At 36.6% G+C, this 27,853-nt stretch overlaps 1 protein-coding gene across 2 annotated transcripts; it reads left to right on the plus strand.

Moving 5' to 3' along the window:
- Positions 1–615: 615 nt before the first annotated feature.
- Positions 616–26,926, plus strand: GOPC (golgi associated PDZ and coiled-coil motif containing). Of its 2 annotated transcripts, XM_021540849.3 has the most exons (9): positions 616–888; positions 13,414–13,578; positions 15,945–15,968; positions 19,230–19,405; positions 19,677–19,842; positions 21,086–21,181; positions 21,953–22,117; positions 22,792–22,972; positions 23,486–26,926. In XM_021540849.3, exons 1-9 carry the CDS (start codon positions 616–618, stop codon positions 23,602–23,604), a joined length of 1,365 nt encoding a protein of 454 aa, XP_021396524.1. In that variant the 3' UTR covers positions 23,605–26,926. The 2 variants fall into 2 exon arrangements, with proteins under 2 accessions (XP_021396524.1, XP_077638388.1); XM_077782262.1 differs by lacking the exon at positions 15,945–15,968 and having other exon boundaries at positions 637–888.
- Positions 26,927–27,853: the final 927 nt, after the last annotated feature.

Genomic DNA, 27,853 nt, shown 5'->3' on the forward strand with positions numbered 1-27,853 from the left:
GCATGGCATCTGTCTGCTTCCTGTTGTGCACTTCTGTGAACAGACACCTCTGTAATTGTACTTCTCTGTTACATTTATTCATCCTTTCCTTGATGTATTTACGCTGTAAATGTACGTTGTTCAGGGCAAGGTCCGCATTCTCTTTCTTTACTATGTACCAACGTAGCATAGCTCTGTATGGACTGTGTCAACATATAAGTGGCCAGAATTACAATAATGTGCCCGCGGGTGCCCAGGACGGGGACTCAGGAAGGACACGGGGGTGCAGGAAGGAGATGGGGACAGGGGAGGACAGGGGAGGACAGGGGGAGGACACGGGGACATTGCCGACGGCCGCGGCCAGGGCGAGCCCCGCTCCCCTCACGCCCGGCTCGTGCCAGCCCGCAGCGCCCCCTGCCGGCGCGGGCGGGGCGCTCGGTGGCTCGGCGCTCGGCCGGCGCTGCCTGCCACACCAGCAGGCGGCCCCGCGGCCGCGGCGCACGCGCGTGCCCGCGCTCCCTGCGTGGCCGCCGCGGGAGCGGGGCCGGGAGCGGCGGCGGGGCCGCGTCCTGCGGGCGGAGCGGCCGGCAGCGGCAGCGGCGCGGGCAGCGCGCTGGGCGGGGAGCGGCCGGCAGCATGTCGGCGGCGGGCGGTGGGCCCTGCGCTCCGGGCGCGGCCGGCCCGGCCTCGGCGGCGGGCGGCGGCGTGTCCATGTTCCGCTGGCTGGAGGTGCTGGAGAAGGAGTTCGACAAGGCGTTCGTGGACGTGGACCTGCTGCTGGGCGAGATCGACCCCGACCAGGCCGACATCACGTACGAGGGGCGGCAGAAGATGACGAGCCTGAGCTCGTGCTTCGCCCAGCTCTGCCACAAGGCTCAGACCGTGTCCCAGATCAACCACAAGCTGGAGGTGAGGGGCTGCCGCGGCAGCGGGCGGGGCCGGGCCGGGCCCGCATCCCGGACGTGCCGGCGCGGCCGGGCCCTGCTCCGGGGCAGCGGGGCTCCCCCGGGGCTCTTCTGCTCCTTCCCTGCCCGAGGCAGCGGAGGAAGGTTCACCAGACTCCGCGTTTTGGCCTGGCCGCGGCCATCCTTCCTCTGGGTTTGGTAATTCCAGCTCTGGCATGGAGCGGTGCGTGCCAAAGGAGTTCTCCGTGATGTTGAAAGCAAGAATTTTGGGCGACAGATGCTGCTGACTGGGCTTCTTGGCAGTGAGTCAGGACGAGAGGACAGAGGCTTAAGCTGCGCCAGGGGAGGATTAGGTTGGACATTAGGAAGAAGTTCTTCGCAGAAGGGCTGGTTAGACATTGAAATGTGCTCTCGAGGGTGGTGATGGAGCCACCGTCCCTGGAGGTGTTTAAGGAAAGACTTAGTCTGGTTACCATGGGAGTGTTTCGTCTCAGGTTGGGCTTGATAATCCCAGAGTTCTTTTCCAGCCTAATTTATTCCTAGATTCTGTGAATTTGGAAAAACTTGTAGAAGAAGGGACAAAGGCAAGACCGAGGTGCTTAAAGCTTAGAGTCAGTAGTCAAAATGAGGACATTGTTCCTCCTTACAAGTAAAGGAAACTGAAAAGTGGATTGGGGATGGTCTTTGACAGGTCCTCTTGTTCCTTCACACTTCAAAGCAGATCAAATAGCTCTCTGCCAAGCTTAGTAACTGAAAATAATAGCAGGGGTCGCACATTCTGTGAGGAGAAGAATAACTGGTCTTCCTGTTGGAAGGTTTTCTTCATGCCTGATACAGAGTTTCAGTCAGGCTGGGAGAAAAGAAGCCAGAGTCAAGTTATCTGGTCCTGATGCTGCTGAGGCAGGGCTGCAGGTCCTTTGGCCTGTGAAAGAACTGGAGGGCTCTGGAAGGAGATTCTGGGGAACTTCATGGTCATTTTATATCTATCCAACCCAAGTGTCTTTGGTTTAGTAAGTATTATTTGTGGTATCCTCAGCAGGTGTGAATGTGAGCCTGCCGTCTTGTCTTTTAATTACAATTAGAAGGCTTTTGACGTTTCTTCCTCACTTAGCTTTTCTCTCTACTAAAGCTTTCCATTTTCTTCATTGTCTCTTGTAGGCCATACTTTTTAGACTTCTGTTGCTTATTCTTTTAACTTGTAAGGGTATAGCAGTAAGAGGGGAAATTCAGAGACACCGTGAAAATATGGGTTTTGTAAGAGATTCAGTAGACAGAATTCCCTTCTTTCAGCCCTTTGTGTTACACTTATTATAATAAAAGAATCTTAGAGTCTTCAAGCAGTAACCTGCTCTTTTGAAGGTGTGTCTTTCAGTAGGAAGTAAGTAGATTGGCTTTGTATTTAATCAGGTTTCTTCCTGGTATGAAGACATTGTTATGCAAAAGAACCTGTGGAATTTTACAGAGGAGCAGGATTTTTTAGAGTAGAACAAAGATCTTGTTAAACTGGGTTTTTTTTTTTCATCTAATTTTTATTTTTCACCAGAATGCTTACTGTAGTGATGTTTATGTTCCTCTATGTGGTTATGTTGATATGCTGTTTTATATGTTTCAGGATTGGGGAGAGATATATATATATGTATGTGCACACACATATAGAGAGCCTATAAAGTAGGCTTCATGAAGTATAGGTATAGTAAAATGAGATCTATGAGTTTGTGGTACATAATCAGAATTTCTTGCATATGGCACAGGCATGGTGGGTTGTCGTGTACAGGCCTGTAAACCAAGTGAGTTTTGAGGTTATTTTAAGAGAGTGGATTTCTTTGAAAGCTTAAATATTTTGAAAGGAAGTTATATAACTCAGATCCTGAAAGGATTTTTCTATCTAATTAAAATCATCAGGAGCACCTAAAAAACTGAAGATCTGTGCCTGAATCTCTTACGAATTGAAGAGCAAAGTTAGCAGTTGTTAATAATTAGCATTATTTTTGTGTATGCTTGAGGTAATTGTTTGATAAAAATGATACTCATAATCTAGAGGGACTGCTTTGGAAGTGAATAAAAAGTGTTACTTCATATTTTTATTGCTGTGAGTATTATTAGGCCTCATACATATAGAGGAGTTTTTATCTTTCAAATAGACCTTTAGCAGACTAGTCATATTGACTTGAAAGGTATTAATTTTAGGACCTCATGTTTATTGGAGTTATAAACTTGAAATGAAAGCTGCCATTTAAAATCTCCAAAAGATGGAGCTGCTCTGTTGAAAATGAGTGTCTTGTCTTCTTACATGCACAGATTCCTAATCAGAAGCCCCGGTGACCAATATGAGGAGTACAATTACATATTTTGAAAGAAAACACTAACATCAATACTGGCATTTAGGATGTGATTGGTGGTTTTACTTCTTTTTTATCATGTGAGTTACTGTACTTCATGTAACTTTTAAGATTGCAAGCATTTCTTAATAACTCACCATTATAACTTAAACATCCTCTGTAATAGTTTACTTAAGTACACTTATTCGAGCCAATAAATTAGATCCATCTTGAGAAATACTAAAATATTACAAATAAATCCATTATTTGGATTAAAATAATACTTGGACTGAATCTAAGTTTGTCTAAGCTTACTCCTGTAGCTGCATTTGACTGGACTTGTCTTACTGTGATATTATTTCATGAAGGAAAATGACAAAAGGTTATTAATATTCTGTTGCTTGTGAATACCATTTCCTTGACCAAAATTTTTGAGTCTTATTATAACATTGCAGGCAAGAATAAAGAAATGCAGTTCAGACTTTGATTTATCCACTTTATCAGCTTAATACACATTCTCTGATTGGTGCAGTCGCTTTTAAGAGTCACAGCTTGAGGTCTGATGGATGGAAGCTTCTGCTGTAGGACTTCCCAAAAAAATTGTTGTCATCTTGATGTATATCTATTGCTAGAGAGTCTAGGTAAAATATTATGTGGAGGATGTTTCTGGATAGTGAAAGAAGTGTTCCAGAAAGACAGTAGTTTCTCAAGAGGCAGCTGTATGTTGGCAGTTCTGGGCCAGGTTATTTTTAGAAGGAGCCTGAAGGTATTTCAGATGCACAGAGGATGTATGCAAATAAATTTACTTGTGCTTAGGTGAAAGTTTATAAATCTACTGTGCTTAACAATATTTTTAATCTTAAATTAAACTAATGATATGTTAGGGGGAGGATTTGTTTTGTTTTCATAATTTTCCTGCTGGTCACAGTATGACAGAGTTGAATTAAATAGCTTTTCAAGGAGGAGAAAAAAAAAGGTGTTTGGCAATACAAGCCACTGTCTTTTCTGAGATCAGGCACATTTAATTGTGAACAAATGGAGAAGAGTATCTTGTTAGTAGGATAGCAAGGACCTCGGTCTTTTAGAACTGGTGATAGACATTTTGAAGGAGATTTTTTGTGATTATCTGTTGGAAAACCATATCAGTCAGCAGATGCATGCTGGTGATCATTGTGTGAGATTTTAGAAAATGTTTAACTGAGAAGCAGTTTATAGGTTTTTTTTTTCCTGTTTGTCTGTCACTAGATGATGACATTGTCTAAATAGCCATTTCAAAAAATGAAAGTTCTGTGTATCTGCAGTTTTGTAGAAATAAAAGAAGTAGGTCAATGTGCCAGTGAAAACTGAGCTTGACTAACTCTGGCACTTTGACTGCCAATCTGATTCTGCAATTTTAAATGAACAAGCTAGAAAGGAATGTTTGGTGGAGCACACCCTGTATCTTGGCAGATGTATTAAGCCTGTGTATATGCTAAAGCTGAGGAAACCATGTATGTCCAACAAGTTAAATGTAGTTTTATGTCCGTGATTAAGTTGAATCAGCATGTTTAGAGGAACATGTTTCTATAAGATGAATTCTTCTGTAAGTAACTTGTAACCTATTCAGTTAAAGCACATACAGAATGATGTGGGTAATATGAAGATGTATATATAAAAAACCCCAACTGCAAACTGGAAAAGCTAAATGTAGGTGGCTTTATGTGTATGGTGACTTTCCATAAGCATGCAAGTCCATCTTATGGAACACACTGCAGAGGTACAGTCCTGCTCTGTTGTTTGGCACTACTTGATCGAAGTAGGACCATACACCTTCTTAGGAAAGTTTGTCTGGATTTTTTTTGTTGTTGTTGTTGTTGGTTTTGGTTTTTTTTTTGCCTCTCTCCTTTATTTTGTAGTGAGAAATGCACTTGTTGAAGACTAAGATATTCTTTTGTTCATGTGAGGTATGTATATACATACATATAGAATAGTTGAAATAGCTTATTTACTTTTTTCAAATGCCATTAATATTTCCAGTATCTACTGAGGTATTATTACTTTTAATACTTTTTCTCTTTTGGTTTAGAAATCTGTTGGTACTAGATAGAGTATGTTTTTTTTTGAAATATTGGTGGAGTGAGATTTGGTGCAGCTAATTTGATATCCTAAAATGTGAGCATTTTTCACATATTCAGGAAATACAGATTTGCATCCATTTTTCCTGTCAGTTTATATACTAAGTTGTCATTAGTGTGATACACATAATTACTATCAGAATCGTTGTGCCTTTTATAATTACAATTATACCTATATTTAATTAATATTTTCCTGTATCAGAAGCCTATATACTTCTATACAAATTTAACTAGCCTAATTGGTTTTTATTTTGTACGTGATAAAGTGTTTTCCTTTTCTGTCTCATTTGTTGGGAGCTATCAAAGTGAGAGGAAATCAGTATATTTGTTTATATTGCTTATGATTTTTTATTGATTTAAGTTGCATAGCTAGTATGGATTTCAAAATACTGACAATAATAAAACTATCAATATAACTTCTAAGAACAGATTTCTGTCTTCCTGATAAGCAACTAGAATTATGAGCAACCTGACAAAAATAGTCATTGTGAGGCAGTCAGAAATTTGTCCCTGTCAGCAAAGTGATTTAAAAAACAAAGTGATTTGTTCTTCTGTAAGTCACTGTAAACAGAATAAAACAGTCAAGCACAAAGTAAAATAGGCAGGAAACAGTAGCCTGTATTTTAATGATAGAGGTGAAAAAGATTAGTCACAGGTGTAAAAATGTTGGTGGATGTATCCATTTAAGTAAATGGAAACAAGATTTTTAAGATGCTTAATTTAATATGTGGTATTACTATTTATCCTTTGATTTTTGGGAGGAAAAGTGTGCAGATAATTACATGTCCCGAATGGTCTTCAGCAGAGAAGATTAAAAAGTACGAGTGTTGCTTTGCATAATTTTAATTTCCTGACCCTGAATGTGTTGTCAGGACTAGAATAGAACCTGAGAAATGGAGCAGCTCAGTTGTCTTATGTCCTCTGTCTTCTGTATGGGACATAATAAAAGTGGATGAAATTAATTTATTATTCATTTGTGCCTTCAGTATCATACACTGCATTTTCACCAAGACTACTTACATAGCTACACTACAATACTGTTTATTTAGGAAGTCATTAGTCATAAATTTTGTTGTTCATATTCTTATTAGCCACATGATAAAGACTGTTTTGTTAAATTTAGCATTAGCTAAAAATTGAAGTCACAAAGGTCCTTTTTGGGGTCACAATAATAATGAAATAAGGCTTTTAGTATAATCTAATAATCTGTCAGTACAGTCTTTTCCAATAATATTTTGAAACATTTTCCTCTTACCACTCCACAGTGGTAAGCACTATGATGAAATTCGGGGGCATTGTCATAAAAAATATGGTTTCCATATCATCTATTCAGAAACTCATTTTTTGCAGTGCTGTCATATTGTTTAGCTTTGCAGGGAGCACCATGAGATTAAGCAGGGCTCTGGTCTGTTCCATGGTTTCTCATTCAAACTTAATAGGGTTGTGTGACAAATTGCAGCAAATGCTGCTCAGTAGGCAGGAAGAAGAAAATAGTCAAGACTGAGGAAGAGTAGAGTGTTCTTGTCTTTTGGAGAGCTGTAGGCGAAGTGGTGAAGTGATGCTGGTGAGATAATGGAGACAATCTTTTCCTCAAGGAATTAGAGAAATGTAATAATTAAGAGCTCTGGCTACTTCACATCAAGGGGCTGATGCAAGGGGACCCCATGGAAACATGGCAGTGTGTGGGCTGTGCAGGCCAGGCTCTGTTGTTGTTGTTGCATATCTGGTGCCCAAGTGTGTATCTGCAGGCTGTAGGAGCTGCAGCTATCATGTCCTGAAAAACTGTTTTCTGTCCTGCACTTGTGCAATGTTATCGGAACACTGAGGAATGATTTCATTGTTTGTAAAGCATAATTAAAGATTTTTATTTTCTTACCTTCATTTGCCTCTAAATAATGTTTCTGACTTAAAAAAAAAAAAAGCCACCAGAATGAAATGATAAGCAAATATGCTAGCATCATATCTTGATATTTATCGTGCTTTTTTGTGCATATGCTGGGACAGGAGCCACAGAGTAATTGCAGCATTGTAGTGTGCTCTGTTGTGTTTCATTATCCTGGGTCCTGCAGCCTTTAAATTGGAAGGTTAATAGTCCTGATCAGGTGTGAATGTTGAAATACATAGATGCATATGTTGGTAAACTTTGTGGAGTCTAGTATAAATTACGTAAGGACATGGTGCTGAGGAAATAAAAGCACATAATAAACTTGATTTGTCTGTGAATTTTGGTTTGATCCCATAGCAAGATACATAGAGACCTGTCCTTTAAGATTACCTGTTAAGTATATATATGTATACCAGAGGTGTTTTATTAGTAACAGAATCAATGGAGCTTGGAGATCTCATGATTTGTGGAGAATGGAAGTGTTGAGCACTTTTTCAAGTCATGAAGACTCCTTCTGATTCAGGCAGTTCCATCTCTCTTGCATGATCTAGGAGTTTCCACATCACAGCATCCTTTCCTTTGTGTTTTCATCCCTACATTTTTTACTTAGTTGGCTGGACATGAGACAGCAGCTCAGTCTTTAGGTCAGAACTGCACATGTGCTGCCTGTACACCAGGCTGTTGGCTTCTGTCTTTGTGTGGATTAAACAAATTAGCTAAAGATCTGACTCTTCCCACTCTTCCCTCTGAAAGGGCACTAATCTGTTACTCTTTCCTAGTAGCAGCTGTTTAGTGTAAAAGTTGTATGGTGTAGGAACCTAAATCATACACACCTTTACTGCTTTAATAGATTAATTTGTATTCTGAAAATTAATTTGGTTCAAATCAGCAAGGAAGGAGGGTGACATAGGGAGAAATGTAGACATACAGAAATGATGACCTTATTTAGGTAACTAAAAAAATCTGAAATGAACTCCTAGCTTCTAGCAATCCAAGATTATATGTTGGAAAAAAATCTTTAGAAAGACAGTTTTCAGACCTTTATGAATTTAGAAGGTTTGGCATAAGAATGAATAAGGTGTACACTAAAGGCCTGAAATTAAACAAAATCTAAAGTCATTTGATGAATGCTTGGCCTATGACTTTTAGTAACTTAAGGCTGCTAATAGACCATTTGTATTTATCTACCTTCCCTTGGCTGAAAAATCTGAGTTTTCTACTATGTTTGAATTATGCCTAGACTTTTTTTTGGGCTAGAAATTCATATACCAAGATGTGCAGTCATTACAGTTTGAGTTGATTTAGGTCTTCCTCTTTTTTTTATTTGCTGTGGTGAATAATGCCACTGTCTTGCCCTAGTAGTATGCAGACCTGTGACCCAGCTTGCCAATTCAGCTTGGCTCCACTTTGAGCAATGTGTAAGTCACAGATATCTTTTGTATTTGTTTGCTTAAATGCAACTCTAGTCCATATTGCCGAAGTTACTGCAATGATAGCTCAGAAAATGAAAAAGCTTTCCCCAAAGCTAAACCCGTGGTTGTTACTTTACCTAATGATGCCATCTCTCAGTTTGCCCCTCACCCCCCTGCAGCTGCTTTCCCTATCAGTAGTGGAGGTTTCCTGTCAGCATGGTATGTAAGCCACTATCATCCCACTTGGTGAAGTTTTCTGTTTCTGTGTGTTCCTCCTCATGCTTTAGATCTTCAGAGGTTGCAGTATTGCCATCTTCTAGAGCCTCATTCAAGCAGTGATGCTTCTGAGGAGTCATACAGAACTTGTGGTTTAGTATCTGTCTGCATCCTGTTGTGCACTTCTATGCACAGACGCCTCTGTAATTGTACATTTTGTTACATTTTTTCATCTCTTCCTTGATGTATTTACATTGTAAGCTGTTCAGGGCAACATCTGGGTTATTGTTTTTTACAATAAGAATAAGAACTTGGAGTATGTTTCTGAGATCTAATAGAAATAAGTTATTTCTGGTTAGTTTTTCTAACTATTCTGTTAGAATAATTAATGGTCACTTTTCTGTGAAAAAATGTACAGATGAGAGTTCAGACCATCATATGAAAAATATATAAATTGATTGAAAAAGGTTTAAATGCTAGTATTTTGTTATAGGACTCCTGATGAAAAACACTAGTTAAGACTTTAAGAACTCTATGACTATAAATGCAATTAACTCCAGTATTTAAGATGACTTTTTTTTATTTCCAGCTTAAAATACATATTCAGTGTAAGATAATGTAACAAACTCAGTTTTTTTATAATTTGTAAAGGCTTGAACAGGAAAGAAGGACTATTGATTAAAAATAGGACATGGTATGGGCTCTTTTGCCTAGAGATTTTTTTTTTTTAATTTTGACATGTTCTGTGGATGAAATATTAATTGCATAATGCCATTATTTTATCTCCTGTGGGAATAAAAAGAGTAGTTTATAAATTCTTGAATTATTTTCATTGAAATTGGCATTTAATTTTCATAGCTGTAAGACCTTTTAGAAATACAGAACCACCTAGTAAATGGCAAAATATGTGCCAAAATTGACTAAATGTTTAGTTAGACTTTTTAAACTATTTTTCTGGTATCACCTGGATGTTCGATTGTGTGGAAGGTAAATGCTAAGTTTTGCTATTTGATGAATTTGACCAAGATCTCCAGTTTACGTGAATGTAGACTTTTATTTAGAATTTAGAAATAGCCTGTGGTGGTAATCTGAAGCTGTAATTTCATGTTCTGCCTGCTTGATTTGAGTAGATGTAGGTTTTCATTATTAAATCCTACTTCCATGACCACAGCCTGGTGGTGCTGTTTGCTGTGCATTGTCTGGAGCAGAGACACAAACTAAGGTGTAACCTTGCAGTGTGGTGCTTGCTGATGAGTGGTAACTGCTGATCTGCACACTTGTGTTCTGCCTAGAAGGGTTCCTTTTTTGACTGAATCAGCAAGTTACAGTTAAGAGGAGGTTATGAAAGTGAGCACACTATCTTCTCTTCAACCTCTGCCCCTCATTGTTCCCTGTTCAAAGTTTCTGTTCTGGTTTTGTTGTTTGGTGGCTCTTCCTGAACTCACCTAACCATGAAGCTCAATGGTCTCCTGTGGCTGGATGTTTGTAACTTCTGCCCCCAGCTGACTTCTCTGCAAATTCTAGGGTAGTTGTAGGTGACCACCAAAATGCATGGCATTGCTCTTTGACAGTCTTGCTGGAGAGTGCATCCAAATTAAAGGATTAGTACAGTTGCTTGTGCAGCATTAGTTTATCCTTGTGTTTATCCTATTATGTTTATAGAAGTTGAAATACAATATTATCTGGCATCATCTTTTTCTGCAGAGCCCTTGCCTGATGCAGTAACTGGTGCTTTGGGAAGGAATGGCTTTACTGATAGTCCTTGTTTGTGCTCATGATTTCATCTGCTGTCTCTACCCCATCCCTGTTTTTTTACTGAGTAGCTTCCAAAATTGAAGATAGAGAGATTGTATTTCCAACAGTCTTTTCATATGATTTCTTTATAACTAATTGAGAGAATTTGGATAAAAAATTAGTGCTAGTAAGAGTAATATAAAAGAAAATTAAGTGAGCTGGCCAGGCTGAGAATGGCAGGACTTCTGTGAAGTAATGTAAAGATTGTTACCCTTCATGGAAGTAGATCACAGGATGTGAAAGTAGCTTGTTGTGTTTGCATTTTGATGTGACTCTTGTGCCTGCATCAGTTCCTGGGGATAGATTTATGACTTTTCATAATGTGTAAACAGATTAATTCCATTACATATGCTCTTACCATTTCTCATTTTGCTTTTTTTTTATTTTGTACTCTTTATTTATTCAGGCCTTACGGTAACTGGAGGGGGCGACAAGAAAGATAGGAGAGGGACGTTTTACAAGAGCATGTAGTGACAGAGTGAGGAAGAGTGGTTTCAAACTGAGAGTACATTTAGATTAGATAATATGAAAATATTCTTTATTGGGGAGGTGGTGATGCACTGGAACAGGTTGTCTGGAGTGCCTCATTCCTGGAAGTGTTCAAGTCCAGGTTGGATGGAGCTCTGAGCAACCTGGTCTAGTACACGATGTCCCTGTCCTTAGCAGAGGGATTGGAACCAGGTCTTCAAGGTCCCTCTCAACCCAGGCCATTCTGTGATTCAATGATTCTATGATTAAAACAGCAGGGTATGAATTCAAATGTCAGGTTATATGCAGAGTACTATTTTTAATTTTTTTTACGTGTTTGACAGTCTTTTTTTGATATGTTTGGGGCATCATTCACCCTGCAAAGTTCCCCACCAGAACTCCAATTGCCATTCTCTATTAGGTGAGGACAATATTAAATTGGTCTAATTTAGTTGTTCTGCCACTTTGCCATTCTACAGGTCTTTTGAATTAGAGTAGATGAGAGACTATGTGTGTGCGTATAAAAAAGCAATAAAAGTCAGCATGTTAGCTGTTAGAAAGGAATAAAACAGTAGTGGTCTTATTTTTTTAAAGTAGGCTTAATATATACAGTATGTAAAAATAACAAAGTATTGTTATTATGTGAAATTGTGACAAATTATGTCAAACTGTGCCTTCATTATTAAGGTCTTTGTTATCTGTTCTGTACTGTATCAGCTTTTATGCTGGTGATATTTTCATTTGCTGTGTTAGTTCAGGTGTGTGTCTGCTTTTGTTAGAAGATGGGTAAACCACAGCAGAGAGACTTTAACTGTGGCTGGTTGCTGGGGACAACAATGCAGCTTTGTAACTAACTAATTTCTTTGAAATTGTTTGGCTTTGTAGTATTTTAAATATCCTCTTACTGTAAAAGGTAATTTCTGCTTTAGAGTTCTTGCAGGGGTTTGCAAATTTTTCAAGTTATTTTTGCTATTGTGTCAGTTGGAACGTGCAAATGCATTCAGCTCCGTTTTTTTGGCAAAAAGTAAGTGCTAGCTTGATCTACCAAGGCTCTGCCTCAAGGGACAGGGTGGGGGTAGTTCTGCTCTGTTCAGTCCTAGAGATGTGGGACTAAAGGGCATAGCCAAGAGGCAGAAAGGGAGACTGTTCTTGGCAGCTGCACACTGGAGGTTGGCAGCTGCACTCTGGGTGCTCTGAATCACCTCTGGAAGTGTCTCCTTATCTGTGAATTACTCTGGAAGCATGAGGAGACTGGCCATCTAAATTATTTGCCTGAAAATAGACCGAGTAAATCCTCCCCACTGATAGTTAAATCTTCCTGCTTTTTTTTCATTAACAGATACAAATGTTTTATACCAAGTTGCTTTGCAACTTGAGTTTCACTGTTAGTTTGAATGTTAGTATAATGTTTTTAAAATACCCAAAATACCCTGCTTTAATATGAGAGGGAATTTTTTAAGAATGAGTCACTTTTTTGTTTTCATCTTTAGTTCCAAATTTTTTGGATGAAAATATACTTTGGGAATTTACCTAAAAATCCCCTGAAGTCATAGTTTGTGGGGTTTTTGGCAAATAGTAGCTCTAAAGCTTATCTACATGTAGCTTATCTTATAAAATCCTACTTGAACTTAGATAATAAGTAACTTTGTAAACATGTTGGTATTCTTTTCATTACTGATTTCTGCTTTGTAACAAACCCTACATGAAAACTGTTTTTAAAATGTTTCAAAACCACTTTTATCCAAGAGTTAATAACTATTTCTTATTTTCTACACATGCATTTTAGGTGCATTTCATGACTTCTGGTTTACTCAAGTAATTTGCTATTTCTGTTAAACTGTTGAAAATAGAAGAGCTGTAAATAGGATTATTTGACTTCAGCATTAGATAAATAACTGTCATTTTACTTTGAGCAATTTTTTTTCAGTAAGATTTAATAATTTTACAATTTAAAATTGTGTTTACATTGCTATGAGTGTAAATTCTACATAGGTTTAATGCCATTGCCTTGTTTTGGAGTGAACATCAGCATCACATGCCATTGTCTGCATGAAGGAAAGCTCAGCTGTTGTTACTCATGGCAATACGGTCATTTGATGCTGACTCTGTGTCTGCATGAATTTTGTGGCAAGCTGGGGAGAAAATCTTGCAAATGATCCATTGTTAAAGCTGGGCTACAGGGAATGTGTGATAGCAGGTATACTTAACCTGTATTCCACCAGGTACAGCATCCAAGTACCAGCAAATGCCATTACATGTCACTGTTGTGGTGACCCTATTTAATCCTTGCTCTCATTACTATGATGGATTGTGTCTTCACAGGCACAGTTGGTTGATCTGAAGTCTGAACTGACAGAAACACAGGCAGAGAAAGCAGTACTGGAAAAGGAAGTGCATGATCAGCTTTTGCAGCTCCACGCTGTTCAACTTCAGCTACATGCCAAGACTGGTCAGAATGTTGACTCTGGGGCTATTAAGGCAAAACTGGTGAGTATGGCAACTTGAATGTGAGATTATATATTACTCTTCTTCCTCTCTTGGCTGAAGTTCTTCCTTGGAAGGTGTGAGTAAGCTGATTACAAATTCTCATGTTAAAAGTATTAGCTTTCTTGCTTTTAATAACATTTATAGTTGGTTGTTAGCAACTATTAAAAATAAGTTGAATAATGTCAGATCAAAAAGTAAGGATTTAAGAAGTTTTTGTAAATAAACCATTTTTGTGGTTTCTGAAAAGAAAAAAAAGAAAATGTTTTTATCATTTATAAAGCTTTTCTGAAGACAGAAGTTGCAAAAGATAATAGAAGAAGGCCATAATAGAAGCAGTCAGTAGACTGCATGTTTTTTTGAAACTCAAACCTTTACAAAGCCCACCAAAAGTTAACAACAATTAATCCGTACAGTTAGTTGGTATTGACTGATAGCCTGGGCATAGACTGCCTTGTTACTAGCCACTCCACAAATTTAGGCTCTAATACTATGACTTTGTAAATTAGAAAACACAGTAGTGTTGTATACGTGTGGTTTCTAACAGTTGGTATGAATCAAAGTCTGTCTCTGACTTTCTAAAATTGCTTCACATTTTGGTTGCAAATACTTACTCCCAAAATATGCAGAACATTAGATTGGGACAAAATAGCAAAAGAGACTATTCATTAATCTACAATAAAACATAGCAGTAGACTATAAGTTTTAAAGGATGTCTAGGGTAATCACTGAACAACAGGAGTAACCCAAATTCTTTGTGTTTCAGATTCAAAAGCTGTAATTGATTAGAGCTGTCATCCTAGGACTACATAGTTGTATATGCAGTATAAAATAATTTTCTGGATTGTCCACACATAATTTATTCTGTACTAAATTATGGCTACAGTATTATATATGTATCTATATTATATATATGTATATACATATTATATATGTGTATATATATTATATATATGTATATACAGTATATACAGTGAAGTTTATTTAGAGCTCTAAATAATTCTCATGGCTTTTGAATAGACATTATTTAAATATCACCAGCATTTTTAAGTGTTAGACAGCAGGTTTACATGTAGAATATTTTTTTTTAAGTTAACACATTACTGTGAGTGGTTTTGGTCCCCAAATTTTCTTAGTTTGACTCAGCTTCTGACTAAGTCACAGGCTAGTACTTCAAAGCTTTTTGTTTCTTGTTACCTTGTTATAAATAATTACTAAAGATATATTAAATTTCCATGCTATTGACAGCAGTCTTCTTCCCACAGTTGACAATAAATACATTTACATACATTGGTTCAGTTTCATCTGTGTTGAAATTGAACTTTATTAATTGAACTTCAGCTTAGACTGATATTCTCTGCCTAATTTCCTTTAGTTTTTCCTTTTTATAAATGTGAGGACTAATGTTTTGAGTTTGTTTTTGTTTGCCTTTAGGGAATTCATAGGTTTAATGGACAGAAGCTCTACTTTAAACTCTTCTAGATAAAGAAAGCTATGAAAGTTTGCAAAGCTAGAACAAGCAAAACTGAGGCTGCTTAAATGACAATAAAATGGGACCTCTGATGTTTGGGTAAATGAAACTGTTGTGCTGACCTTCTGGCAGTCAGAATGTCTCTGAGGGCAAAGAAGAACTGCGTCAACAGAATGTGCAATGGGGAAATAAAGCTCTATTAATTGACTTCCTCCTTTCTTGAGGGACAGACACTCCTATTTTTTATGTAGACTCTTTAGACTCTTAGCATAAATGTATACTCTATAATCTGTAGAATTGTGAACTAGGACATTTTAAAATGTTTAGATTGCTAAGCAATTGATAATTGTGTAGTTTAGACCAAGTCCATTCTTTAGGAATGGGAATCTTCTTAGTGCAATTATAATAACTCTTTGTGAGAGTATGAAGTTGGCTGGTTGAATATTTTTTTGTGGTTTTGCACTTGATGCCTTTTCTGATAGTTCTACCTGTCCTTTATGTTCCTCTTGTAACTCATATTATGTTGTTCTTTCTGAAAGGAAAAACATCTATTACCTGTATAATGTTATATTACAGATTGGATTTTCTGTAATTTTTTTTCATGTATATTGTATTATTTTGCTATTTATAGAGATTCTTGGTGATTCAGGAGAAGGTATTGTTTTTAATAATACACTAAAGTTATGTTTTTAGTAAGGTTTTTAATAAATCTCACTGCAAAATAGCAAAATTATTGCTTAATAGAATTGTAGCAGTGTGCTTGTTTTTTATGCCATCTAATGAAATATGCAGTCTGCTGGAGAAGTCCTTTTGGACTAAATAAGTTACATTGTTGCATTTTCTTGAAGTTCCTATTGCCTGTTTCTCTAATTATGGAACTCTTTTCTTCTGTCTTAAGTCTGTCCTTTCTGTGGATGAAATGGTAAGTATGCTGATTGCCATTTTTTTATGTTTAAGCAGTGCTTTTGTTTTGTGCAACAACTTGTATATATGTTGGCCTCAGAAACTGGCAAAACAGATCTGCCTTGTTCCTTCTTCCCAACAGTTGGCAAGGTGTAAAGAATTTTCTTTTCATTTTAATTTTTCTTTTCTAGATGTGGTGCCCTCTTTCCTAATTCTGTATGCATTCTGTTTATTATTGCCGCAGCTAGTTTGTGGTGATACCTGGCAACTTGACATGCTGAAAGATTATTCTGGCAGTATCTCAAAAAATGTTATGGTGTTATACCATTGCTAAAGCATAAACACTGTACACATCTATGAGTGTAATATGAAGTATTCTGCATGTTATATTTTAAAAAATCCTGTAAACTTCTACTTTTTCCCCTTATTTTTGTCATGGGTATGATTTAATATGGTTTACTGGCTGATGTAACAGCCAAAAGTATATGAACTCAATAATACATAGATAGAAATAAAAAGTGAAGCAAACTTGAATATTTTGTTTTTACATACACTTGAAAGGTTTTTAAACAGCTTTTCTACTTTTATTATGCTACATGCTTCATTATCATTACTCAGTATTTAGCTTTTAGAAAAGCTTCACAATGGCTGGTAACTGTAAGCTTTAGAGTTCAACCTTGCTGTAACTTTTTTTTTAATATTGCCAGCAGAAAATACATTTTCTGTTATCAGAACCTATGCCATACTATGTACACTAGAAAGTATGAAACAAATGTATTCTATTTGTTATATTATGTAACTTCCCTGATTTCTTTAAACATTTTTGTGAGTTTTGTCAAATATTTTTACAGTCACAACAGGACATGCTCTTTCAGGACATCTTCAACGATTCTGTATTTCATGTAGTTATCAGCTGGAGGCAGTCCATAGAAGATTAGCTTCTGGGTGTAATTTTGCACCCCTGTCACAAAAGAGTAGTCATAATAATGAAGAAAATAGGAAGAGAACACTTCTATGGGATTGCATTTGCCCTGTATTTTAGGTGTAACATTTGCAATGCATGACTAAAAGTGATTCTACACAGAAATGTAACATTTGGCTTCCTGTTTAATTTAAATGTCAGACCAAATTCAGAGAAAATCAATGGAAAATCTGAGTCTGGATGAGAGTGTTTAGGCTGGCTACTTTGTATAAATACTGTAAAATGTGATGCATGAAATTCACTGGTGTAATTGAGAATCTTTGATTGCTTCAGCAATTCACTTTGCTGAGGGAGGTTGGAATATGCCTATCTTAAATTCTAGTCATTGTTTTTCTATATTTGTCAAATAATAGATGTTCTAAAAGTGGACAAACAGGGAGCCTATACTACTGTTTAGATCATCTTAATATAATATTGACAATAGGAACAGAGCTAACAGGAACACTGTATTTGTATATGGATTTTGTAGCTATGGTAAAACAGGTGTTAAGTCTGAACTGTGATCCTTCTTATTCCTTGGATGTTTGGCAGAGACAACACAGCATGATGGCACTCTTGAATTCTTGTAATGAAAATAGCCCAAGACCAAAATAATAATAAAAATAGACTGGTATAATCTTAGAAACTCCTGTTTTGAAATGTAGATTAGTCAAAATTCTTGGCTTAGGTGTGATCCTGCAGTTCAGAAAGAGATTTGCTGCAGAGTCATTCGCACAAAACAGCCCCAACCTAAAGGCCAGACATCAGAAGTGGCTTCATGTGGCAGGTTTTCTAATATGCCTGTGGAGCCAAACTTGATCTAAAGGTAGGTCATCATGGGAATTGCAGGAAGTGAAATGCCAGTGATTTCAAGCACTCTTTGAGCTGCTCCGCCTGAGCAGTTCTCGACCAACGTGTACATAGGTGTGTACTCTCTTCTTCTAAACTGATAAAAGTATTTATCAGATGAGGGAGGCAGTAGAGTCTATCAAATTCAGAGATAACTTTCTGGCAAAGTCAGTAAATGCATCCATATATCTGTTGTGAAAATAATTCCATTTGAAAAGACCAACTTTGTGTAGTTTCTCAAATGTGGTGATATCAACCATATTAATGGTTTTATATCCAGGCTTGGAATAGTAAATAGCATATGCACAATTTGATAACAGATTTGTCTTGCCAGTTCTGTAAAATTTTGTATCTGTCCTGTTGCTTCTTTAGTAGCACTTCCTGGTCTTATTTGTTTAACAATGTAATGGGTACAAGTACAGAGGATGGGGTTTTTTTGGGTACTCCAGGTGTCTTCAAAAATTCATTATGGTGAGCTTAGTTTTTATTGCTGTTTCAGTTGACAGCCATTTTTGAAAGTAAACAGTATTAGACCCTGTGTCTTTACTATTTTCTTGGTTTGTGGTGGTTCTCTCCACTTTGTAAAAGGGATTCAGAGCAAAATATAAAAGATACAAGTTATCAAGCATGCTCTCCTTAAAGTATATTTTGTAGATTAGCAATCTAATTCCTTTTGCACCAGTACGCTGGGTATTAGAAAAGGTAATGACTATGCAATTTGTGTACATTTGGGATGGAGCAGTGTGGGACTAATTTATATTTCCATAATTCCATAATTATATTTCCATAATTCGTTTTTCAGGGGGTGAAGCACAGGGCAATAGCTTGCTCAAAGTGTGGTTTTAATGTGGGTTTTCTTCTTGTTTTGTTTGGTTGTTGTTTGGGGTTTTTTTTAACAGAGCTATTTTGCACTTATTTTCTTCTAGTTTTGTCAGGATGGGCATCTTCATGTGTAGAATCCTTGGCTTTATTTATGTGGTCTCCAAATTCTAATCTGGAAATGTCTCTGGCTGGACATTTCTTGGTTGTTTGCATGAAAATAATTGTTCCTTTAAGGACTTATGGACTTATGCTTCCATGTCATCATCATCATCATAGTTAAAGAATTTAGTTAAATTGAAATATTTAGTAGCTTCAAGGTTACTCTTTAATTTTGAAAAAAGTGTTGCTTAACTTTCAATCTCATATTTGCAAGACAAGAAAACGAAAGGATGATATTCAGGCTATTTAAATTTTGCCACCTTTGTGTAGGATAGTATGCAAACCACAAGCTGTAGTGTCAGAGTCCCTGCTTTCTTTTTTTTTTTTTTTAATTTCTTTTCCTGCATGCATGTCTTGTACACAGGAAAATAATTTCAGATTGTGTATGCAGAAACAGTAAGTGTTCTTTCATTATTAACTTGGATAAATGCTTTTTAACATTCTTTTCGTGTTTGTTTTTTTGTGGTTTTTTTTTCTGTCATTATAAAGGAGAGAGAACTTGAAGCTAACAAGAAGGAAAAAGTCAAAGAAGCTCAACTGGAAGCTGAGGTGAAGTTGCTGAGGAAGGAGAATGAAGCCCTTCGTAGACACATAGCTGTGCTTCAGGCTGAGGTTTATGGAGCAAGATTGGCAGCCAAGTATTTAGATAAGGAACTAGCTGGAAGGTATGTGAAGTCAATCCATGTCCCCTGGCATAAGATGTTTGTTGTTGTTTCCTTCCTTTGCATCCTCAGAGGCAGGTTCAAGGTTAAGACTAAGGAGGAAAAGCCTCATGTTTCCAGTTAATTAACAAAAGGAAGAGGAAAAATCCCCAGGGTTCTTACGCCAGTTGCTGTGTGATTATGTGCTGCAGCCAGATGAGGTGTATGAGTCCTACTGTGCATTGCTTTTCCAGTTGTAATGCAGCATTGTTTTGCTCTCTTTGTCACTGTGTAGGGTCCAGCAGATTCAGTTACTGGGCCGGGATATGAAAGGACCTGCTCATGACAAGCTGTGGAACCAGCTGGAAGCAGAAATACACCTTCACCGCCACAAAACTGTCATTAGAGCTTGTCGAGGTCGGAATGATCTCAAACGACCAATGCAAGCACCACCAGGACATGTAAGTTGAAAAGATAAGCCATTCCTCCATGATTTCCAGACATGAGTTACCTCCTCATCCTTGTGATTGTTTTCACTTCAGTGACATTTTTTTCAAATGTCACTTGTAAATATGTTTATCTTTTGTATGCTGAAGGACAGTTCCGTGCTGAATAGCATATCCTTCTAAATGACCACAGAAGATGATACAATTCCTTTAACTTACCTAGGAATATTCAGTCCTTTTGAAAACTGAGCCTCTGATACAAATATATATATTTATTTATGTGTATAAATACAATTTTTACAGCAGAATTTTGTAACCTAGGTTTCAAATTGTGGATATAACTTATTTACAAAAACCAAGAATAAAATTTTTAGCATTAGATTGAACTGAAATTAATTTTGGTTTCTTTTCTTAAAATGCCAGTTAAATTGACACTCTGTAAAAGAATTATTTGTGGGTTGGTTTTGTTCCTCCTAAAGATACTTTTTAAAACAAAGCCTTTAAACAGCATTTCACTATAGGTATCTTTGGTAAAAGATGGCACATGTCCTGTTAATCACCCCAGTGTTCAGTACAGAAAATGGGACATTTTCAACAAAGTGCTTTGCTTTGATCTGTTCTAAATACCTTAGTTGGTGAGATGGGTCTTACTGCTTATGTTGCTAATTGCATGTAAAATATTGATGGACAAGTACATGTATTAGTGATTTTAAAGGTATGCATAATGGCATCAGTGACTAACCAAAAGGAAAAAACAAACCTTGATTTATGTAGTCTCTCTTTTAGAGTTGTGTTAATTGGCTTTTGGTATGGTTTATTTTTATTACAATAAAAATAAACTTGAGCAAGCAACCTCTTCCTTGGGAATATATTACATCATCTTCTGTCATTTGGTTACTTTTAAGATGAGTTTGCATCATATAACATTTCAGGAGTGATCAACAATTCTTCATGTAGTCCCTTAGTGTTTTTAATATCTGGCTGATTTCCTTCTTTTGAAGTTCTGTGTTGTGCACTAATCAGCAGTGAAGTCATTTAAACAACTATTCTCATCATGGGTGCATAATGAGGAATCTTTTCTGATTTCACTCCCTTTCTGTAAAAGGGCACTGTAAATTTATCTTTCCTGAAGCTAGTCTAAAACTCTGTTGCTTATAACACTGCCTATATATAATTACAAAAACCCAAAATGCTGAAAGGCATCAGTTTTTGGTTCACACATTTATGTTTGTGCTATGTTTGTTTCTTATCAAACTAGGATCCTGATGCCTTAAAGAAGAGTCAAGGTGTTGGTCCAATCAGAAAAGTTCTGCTAGTTAAAGAAGACCATGAAGGACTAGGAATTTCAATCACAGTAAATATGCATTTATTGTCTATGACACAGAAGCAGCAATTCAAGTTTGTATTCCTACTTCTGTAAAATGCATGGATCAGTAAATGTGTGGTTAGAACAAATGAAAAAAAGCATACACAAATGTATAACTGTGGTCATAGAACTTCAAAATCCATTTTGATAGATTAGGAAATAGATAATTGCTACTTTTTGTTAAATTTAGGATTTTGGTTTATATGTAGGGTATAGACACTTCAGCAGATTAGCCAGTGATGATTCCAACTGTAAGTATTTAGAAGAGCAGAGACAATCTGAGACCTGACTTCCAAAGCCTAGCTGTTGTGATTATAACTTCTTTTAAAGTATCTGTATTGGCATCTCTCACCTAACAAAAGCTGTGTAAACTTTTTACAACAAATTTGGAAATTTTGACTATTAGACTTAATTCTAAATATGAATACTGTTTCTTGCAAGTCAATATGTTGCATGATATGCTTTTTTTAGTTAGGTTTTCTGCTTTTGATTAGTTTGTATATGATTTAATAGTTTTATTAGTATTCAGAATTGCATGCTTTGACTTTGAGTACATATTCAAAATTTTCCATTCTTCTGTGGGGAGAATAATTAAGAGAAGCAGCTCACACATTCTTAAACATTCTTTGTTTGAAGAATGATTTCTAATTTTCTAAAATAGAAGTTGAAATAAGCACTTTTGGAGCTATTATCTGAATGTCAATTTTACATTTAAAGACATACTAATTAATTTAAATTTGCCTTTTTTTTTTTTAATAGGGTGGGAAGGAACATGGTGTTCCAATACTGATCTCCGAAATCCATCCTGGGCAGCCTGCTGATCGATGTGGAGGTTTGCATGTTGGTGATGCTATTCTGGCAGTAAATGGAGTTAATCTAAGAGATGCCAAGCATAAAGAAGCTGTAACTATTCTTTCCCAACAGGTCAGTTTGGATCTGTTATCCATAGACACATTTAGATACTTTTTGTGTAATTCCCATTGAATTACCTTGAATTTTAATGTTTCCTGGTAAGTACAGTGTAATGCTAAGCTACAGTGATTCTTGAGGCTCTATTACCTTACACTTAATCCTCTTATGTTTTACAATTTAAGGAGAAAAACGCTGGGTCAGTAGTGTTTCAGTTAAGCATGTATTTGCTAATCATTATACAGTAAGGCTGATGAAAATCAACTTCTTACATTGCCCCACACAAATAACTATTTGGTGACAGATGCTTTACTCTTATGACTTAACAGCTCCAGCCAAACAATGTTTCTCATATGCTTTGTGGTATTGAATCTTCTTCCTGGTTTGCTTCCCATTTTCTGACAATTAACAGGTGTGCTTAATTTATCAGAAAACTTCCTCATTAGAAATCGCTGTTTGAAATGTACTGGCATATAAGAAATATGGGTAGTTTTGGTAAAGCTTAGCTATAGACCTGTTCTACTTTGGTCAGTAAAAACTTAACTCATACCTATCCAAAATATTTAACACTAGTGTAAATGTGTTTACAACAGTAAAACATATTTGTTTTAGTAACCTAGCTCATCTTGGTAATCCTGCTGGGTAGCTGTGCAGTAGGAAGTAAATCTGTATTTTTGGCTACATTTTAGAGAGGTGAAATCGAATTTGAAGTAGTGTATGTTGCTCCAGAAGTTGATTCGGATGATGAAAACGTGGAATATGAGGATGAGAGTGGACACCGTTATCGTTTATATCTTGATGAATTGGAAGAAGGTGCAAATTCAAGTTCTAATAGGAAAGATGCAAATGTTGATGTCAAACCCTCACAAGGTAAACCTAATATGTGTTAGGTGCAGTTTCATTCTGAAGTCTCAATATGCAAACCAATTTCTGGAAAATGCTTTTTTTATATTCATTGTAAAATTAATCTGCTGTCAATTCAATTAACCTACTAATAGACTGTCAGTTCATCTGGTTGGTCCCTCACTGTTTGGCCTGGTTTACTTAGCTACAACTGAATTAACTGAATTAACTTATGAACTTTTTTTTGGTCATCTTTTCCCAAAGGTTGAAATTCAAATTTATTCTTATCTTTTCGTACCTCTGACTAGGAGTCGTTAATTCCCCTTAGCACTTCATGTTGGTGGCTTCTTCAGATACATTTTTTAAATCAGAAAAGCAAAGAAACAGTTCCTATTTTCCTGCCATGCTCTGCTAAAAACCTGTTATCTTTAATTTTAGTAGTCATTTCAGCAAACATTCCAGCTTTTGAAACAAGGATCAGTGATCTGTCCTTCCCAAGATTGCTTCTTTCCTTAAATCAATTTTATTTTTAACTTGCAGTGTTTGATAAGAAGCCAAGTATTGATGGACATGAAAATGGAGACCTGGGGAATTCAGTTGAAGCTTCTTTAGAAGACACTGCACCCAAATTAGCCCGTTCTGCTGAGTCTTTCTCCTAAAACTATCAAAAAAAATACCAAAACCTGGACTGATCCCATCTTTGGGAACAATTGATAATCATATTGACTGCTTAAAGTTGCATATACTAGTATAGGTTGTAACAGGAAGATTAAATGTCAAAAGGAACTGTCTTACTGTTGCCTGGAAAAAAGGCGGTTACCTCAGGGCTTCATTGTGAGCAATTCTAAATGTGGAAAACTGTCTTTTGCGTGACACACAGTAGTTATTGAACACACAGCATGTAAAATTAATTTCTTTTAATAAAAAAGAGTAGTCCCGCCAAAGTGTGGGATTTTTAAAGTGGATAACCTCAATACATTCCACTTTTAATCTCATTGGTGTCCCTAAGGAAGCAGAATAACGTTGACTAGCCTAATTTTCACCCTCGGTTTTAAAGGGACAACTGATGTTCAGTTTGGTGTGAAACATGCTTTAACCCTGGACAGATGCAGGGGACACTTGTTCCATTGCATCTGTGTGTTTTGTATTTAGGATTTTTGAACTGTAACTTTAAAAAACACTTTTTTTTCCTCAGAGTGGTAAAGATGAGAGCTTTTATTTGAGCAAAGACTATCAAAACCCATATAAGCAGTGGAGTGCTTCTAATCATGATCGTTCAGCCCATGGTAATTTCATGAGTGAGGGTTTTGGATTTGTTTTTTTTATTTAAATCCACCGCCATTTGTTCCATTTGAAACTTGCTCCAAAAGTAGTTAAACAGAGTAGTATGGGGTTTTAAAAGTGAAATTAGTTGAAAAATTACTCACAATTAATGTGAGCCCTTTGGTATTTTTTTCTGAGCATCATCAATTTAGTGTTTGTTTTTGAATGGATATAGTTACTGCTGATGCAGAGTTGTTTGAATTGGTCATCATTAGCTTTACCTTATGAAATGATGAGTGCTTTTAATGGGTACTGAACATACTCATTTCACATTAAAATAATCCTTAAAGAAGTAGAAGTTGAGTGCACAGTACTTTACAGGATGTTCTCAGAGTCATATGGTGCCTGGCCCTATCTTGTGTTATGTTATGGCAGTCGTATTAACCTATAATTGTCTTACTGTTGAAGCAAAATGTTACTCCCTTTGTGAGAGCAGTGTATCTTAAAATAGTTTTTTATTGGTGTGCATCTAAAGGCCCCTGGTGTACCTGCAGGTGGGAGGTTGAGGATGGTGTCTTGAGCAGTTTTCTCATGCTCCATTTGTAGCTCTCTTGCTGAAGTGCAGCACACTCCACAGACAAGCTCTACATTGTCTTCACACTTACTATTTCAGCATGCAGTGCCATCTTTCCTTTTCACTGCTCTGCAGGCTGTTGAACTGTAATGTAAAATGGTTTTGTACATTGAAAGAGAAACTAATGTGAAAAAAATATCTTTGCAAGTGTTAACTGTGTAGAGTATAAATACATAAGAAAAAACCTCAAAGGCCTTTAGAGTAACATCAATTAATCTTATGTTCTAAGTTGTGATGTAGAACACAGTTACCTTGTCTCTCCTAGGAGCACTATATATATTTATATGTTTATAGAAAAAGCCTAAAAATGTATATACTTTATTCAAAGATTTTGCTATTTATAAATCCCTTAACTTCACTATTTACACGATCATTTTGTGTGTGTGTGTGCGTGTGCATGAGCTTCACTTACTCAGTGGAGTAACATTATTTGGTTCATTTTTTATACTAGTGTTCGTCGTACAGCATACTGTTGAAGGTTTTTAAAATAGTCAAGGCTGTACAGTTTTCACTGAACAGAAACTAGTATTTAAAAATAAAACTATGTGAAGAAGAAACAGGTCCCCAGGCATGTTTCTTTTTCTGAAGCTTCAGAAACTTGAGGACACATTGGCTCTGTGTTAGCAGATGAATCCACTGCCAGAACTTTTGCATCCAGATTTGTGTTTTTCCCACAGCTACTCAAGCAGAGTGCACTCTGTCTGTGGCCTGGAACACACAATGTCCTCTCTGTCAGGAAGAGACAGTTGAAAACTAAGTTGTGGTCATCTTTGAAAATCATTGCTGGGTGGAATCTTCCTGCAATTCTTAGACTTGTCCAACTAGTCTTGTAATTTTTTTAAAAGACATTCAATTTTTCTGTACAGCTTCCCTTCATTTGAGGGAAAGGTGAAATTTTTTTATTTATTTTTTTCTTCCTTACTTCATAGCACATTGTATTTTCTGTTCAATGCATTTGATCAGTTTTAGCCTGAAGTGGAAGAATGTTTCTAGAGTTATTTTCCTATCATTCCTTGTCTGCCAGTTTCATGTGATGCTGTGGTCTCTTCTTCATCTGTGCTAGACCTTTTCTCTGCTCTTCTTTATTTTTATCTCCATACAAGATCAACAGAAGGAACAATTGCTGAGGAAAGTGACTGGGAGTGGACATATCAGGTAGCAGTAAATTATCATCAGATTTCCTTCCCAGCAGTTTTTATAATCTTTGTTTAGGAAGCTGTGGATGGGAGGATTTCACTCAGACACTACAGTCTGTCTCCACGTACGCTGTACTTCTTAGCACCTGATTTAATGTACTGGTTTATTTGAAATTGTACTGCAATGCTTAGAGATTAATATTTAAACTGAGAAAAGTTCTGCAAGTTGAGATTTCCAGATTCAATGGACAAATGTGTATTCTCCCCTTTGTCATAACTGGAAGACTCAGTCCTGCTGATTCCCAGAGGTTGAATGAGTTAGACTTGGAAGAATTTCTGAGGAAAGTCAGTGTTCAGACTTCATTTTTATTTTTTAAAGTGTAAAACAGTTTACTTGCGTGTGTATATATATTTTTACTTAAAAAAATAAAATAATATTCTAAAGATAATTTTTCAATTTTTTTGGTATATAATTCCTTTCCTATTAAAATCTTCAGTAAGACAATTGTATTTTAAGCTAAAGGTGGACAGTGTTTGTTGGCATCTGGGACCAATGTTAATTAAAAGCATGTAAGATAAAGAAAGTGCTTTACGGCAATAAATTTAACTCTGATCAAAGGTTGTATGTAGTATTTCCTTTGTAGAAGTGTGTTCTTGGCAGTGAAGAGGGTTTGTATCCATCTCAATATATGTTAATCCACAGTTGTATCAAACAAAATACAGGTGTTTATTGTATTTGTTCAAGCATAAATTACATTATGGGTTACTCTCATTTCTGTAGCAGATAGAACATTTTGCAAAACATGTATACACCTAGCTAAGCTGAGTATAATATATTTTTATTAGACTGTAAATAAATATACTCTTCTGCATTGCAGTGATTTCTGCATGTAATTCAGAGTTGTATTTAATTTTCTTCTCTTTTTACATATAAAGAAGACCCAAGCATGTGTGTGTGCTTTTTGTCTGTTAAGCATGTAGTCAACACTTGGCTGAAAAGCTAATATGGGGGAAACCAAAATAGCACTATGTGAAGTTCAACTTTCATCTAGTCTTGGCTGGCAGTAGTTAAGAGCAAAATACAATTTTTTGAAAGACACAGTTACAGGACATGTCTCAAATTTCATTGAGGTGCATTTTCTGCTGAATGTTTTTCAGTTAAAAAAACAAAAAATATTTGCAGTGTCTGACTGTATACCATAAATATTCTGAAGTCCTTGACTAGGAAGAGCTGTAAAGACCTACACCTGTCAAAGGGTTAAGTCATTTGGCTAAAATTGTGGAAAGTGCACTTTATCTCTCCTTTGTTTTTTTGGTGTTTTTTTTTTTTTTTTTTTTTTTTTGTTGTTTTTTTTTTGTTGTTGTTTTTTTTGTGTTTTTTTTTTTGTGTTTTTTTTGGTTTTTGGTTGGTTTGGTTTTTTTTTTTTTTTGGTGGTTGTTTTCCATACATTTTGAAATATTAAAAGTTTTCCACTGGAGTTAGAAAACACTTCCCTTTAAGTTACAACTTCTAGTCCTGATGTTTAACTCCTTTTGTTCAGATTGTCTGTTTTATGTTTTAAATTATATTGTAAAAGAAATAATCTCTCATCTATCCTGGAGTAGTCATCTCACCCTAAAGCATGAAGTTCATCTGAAAGAGCAGAGAGCTCAAGTGAACGGCAGTGCTGTGGTAACTGGTAGTAGTATAATTATGGTAGTGCTTATTGGGAGTGTGTAAGCAGAGGGCAGAAAACTGTGAGCGTAGGAACTGTCTCAATAGACAAGGCTGAGTCATGTTGGATTAAAAGATGTAGAATGTACAATTGGTGAGGGTTGAAACTGTTAACTTTATTTTTTAGCTTTAAAATTTTTAGGAGGGTTTAGATATGGGTG

Source organism: Lonchura striata, chromosome 3 (genome assembly GCF_046129695.1).
Source record: "Lonchura striata isolate bLonStr1 chromosome 3, bLonStr1.mat, whole genome shotgun sequence".
Lineage (NCBI taxonomy): Eukaryota > Metazoa > Chordata > Aves > Passeriformes > Estrildidae > Lonchura > Lonchura striata.

Bases quoted from the DNA above. Each gene is read 5' to 3' on its own strand.
- GOPC (XM_021540849.3), top strand. From the start codon at position 616: ATGTCGGCGGCGGGCGGTGGGCCCTGCGCTCCGGGCGCGGCCGGCCCG. The intron at 889-13,413 runs GTGAGGGGCTGC...GTGTCTTCACAG, and splicing joins AGATCAACCACAAGCTGGAG to GCACAGTTGGTTGATCTGAA. The intron at 19,406-19,676 runs GTATGTGAAGTC...GTCACTGTGTAG, and splicing joins GATAAGGAACTAGCTGGAAG to GGTCCAGCAGATTCAGTTAC.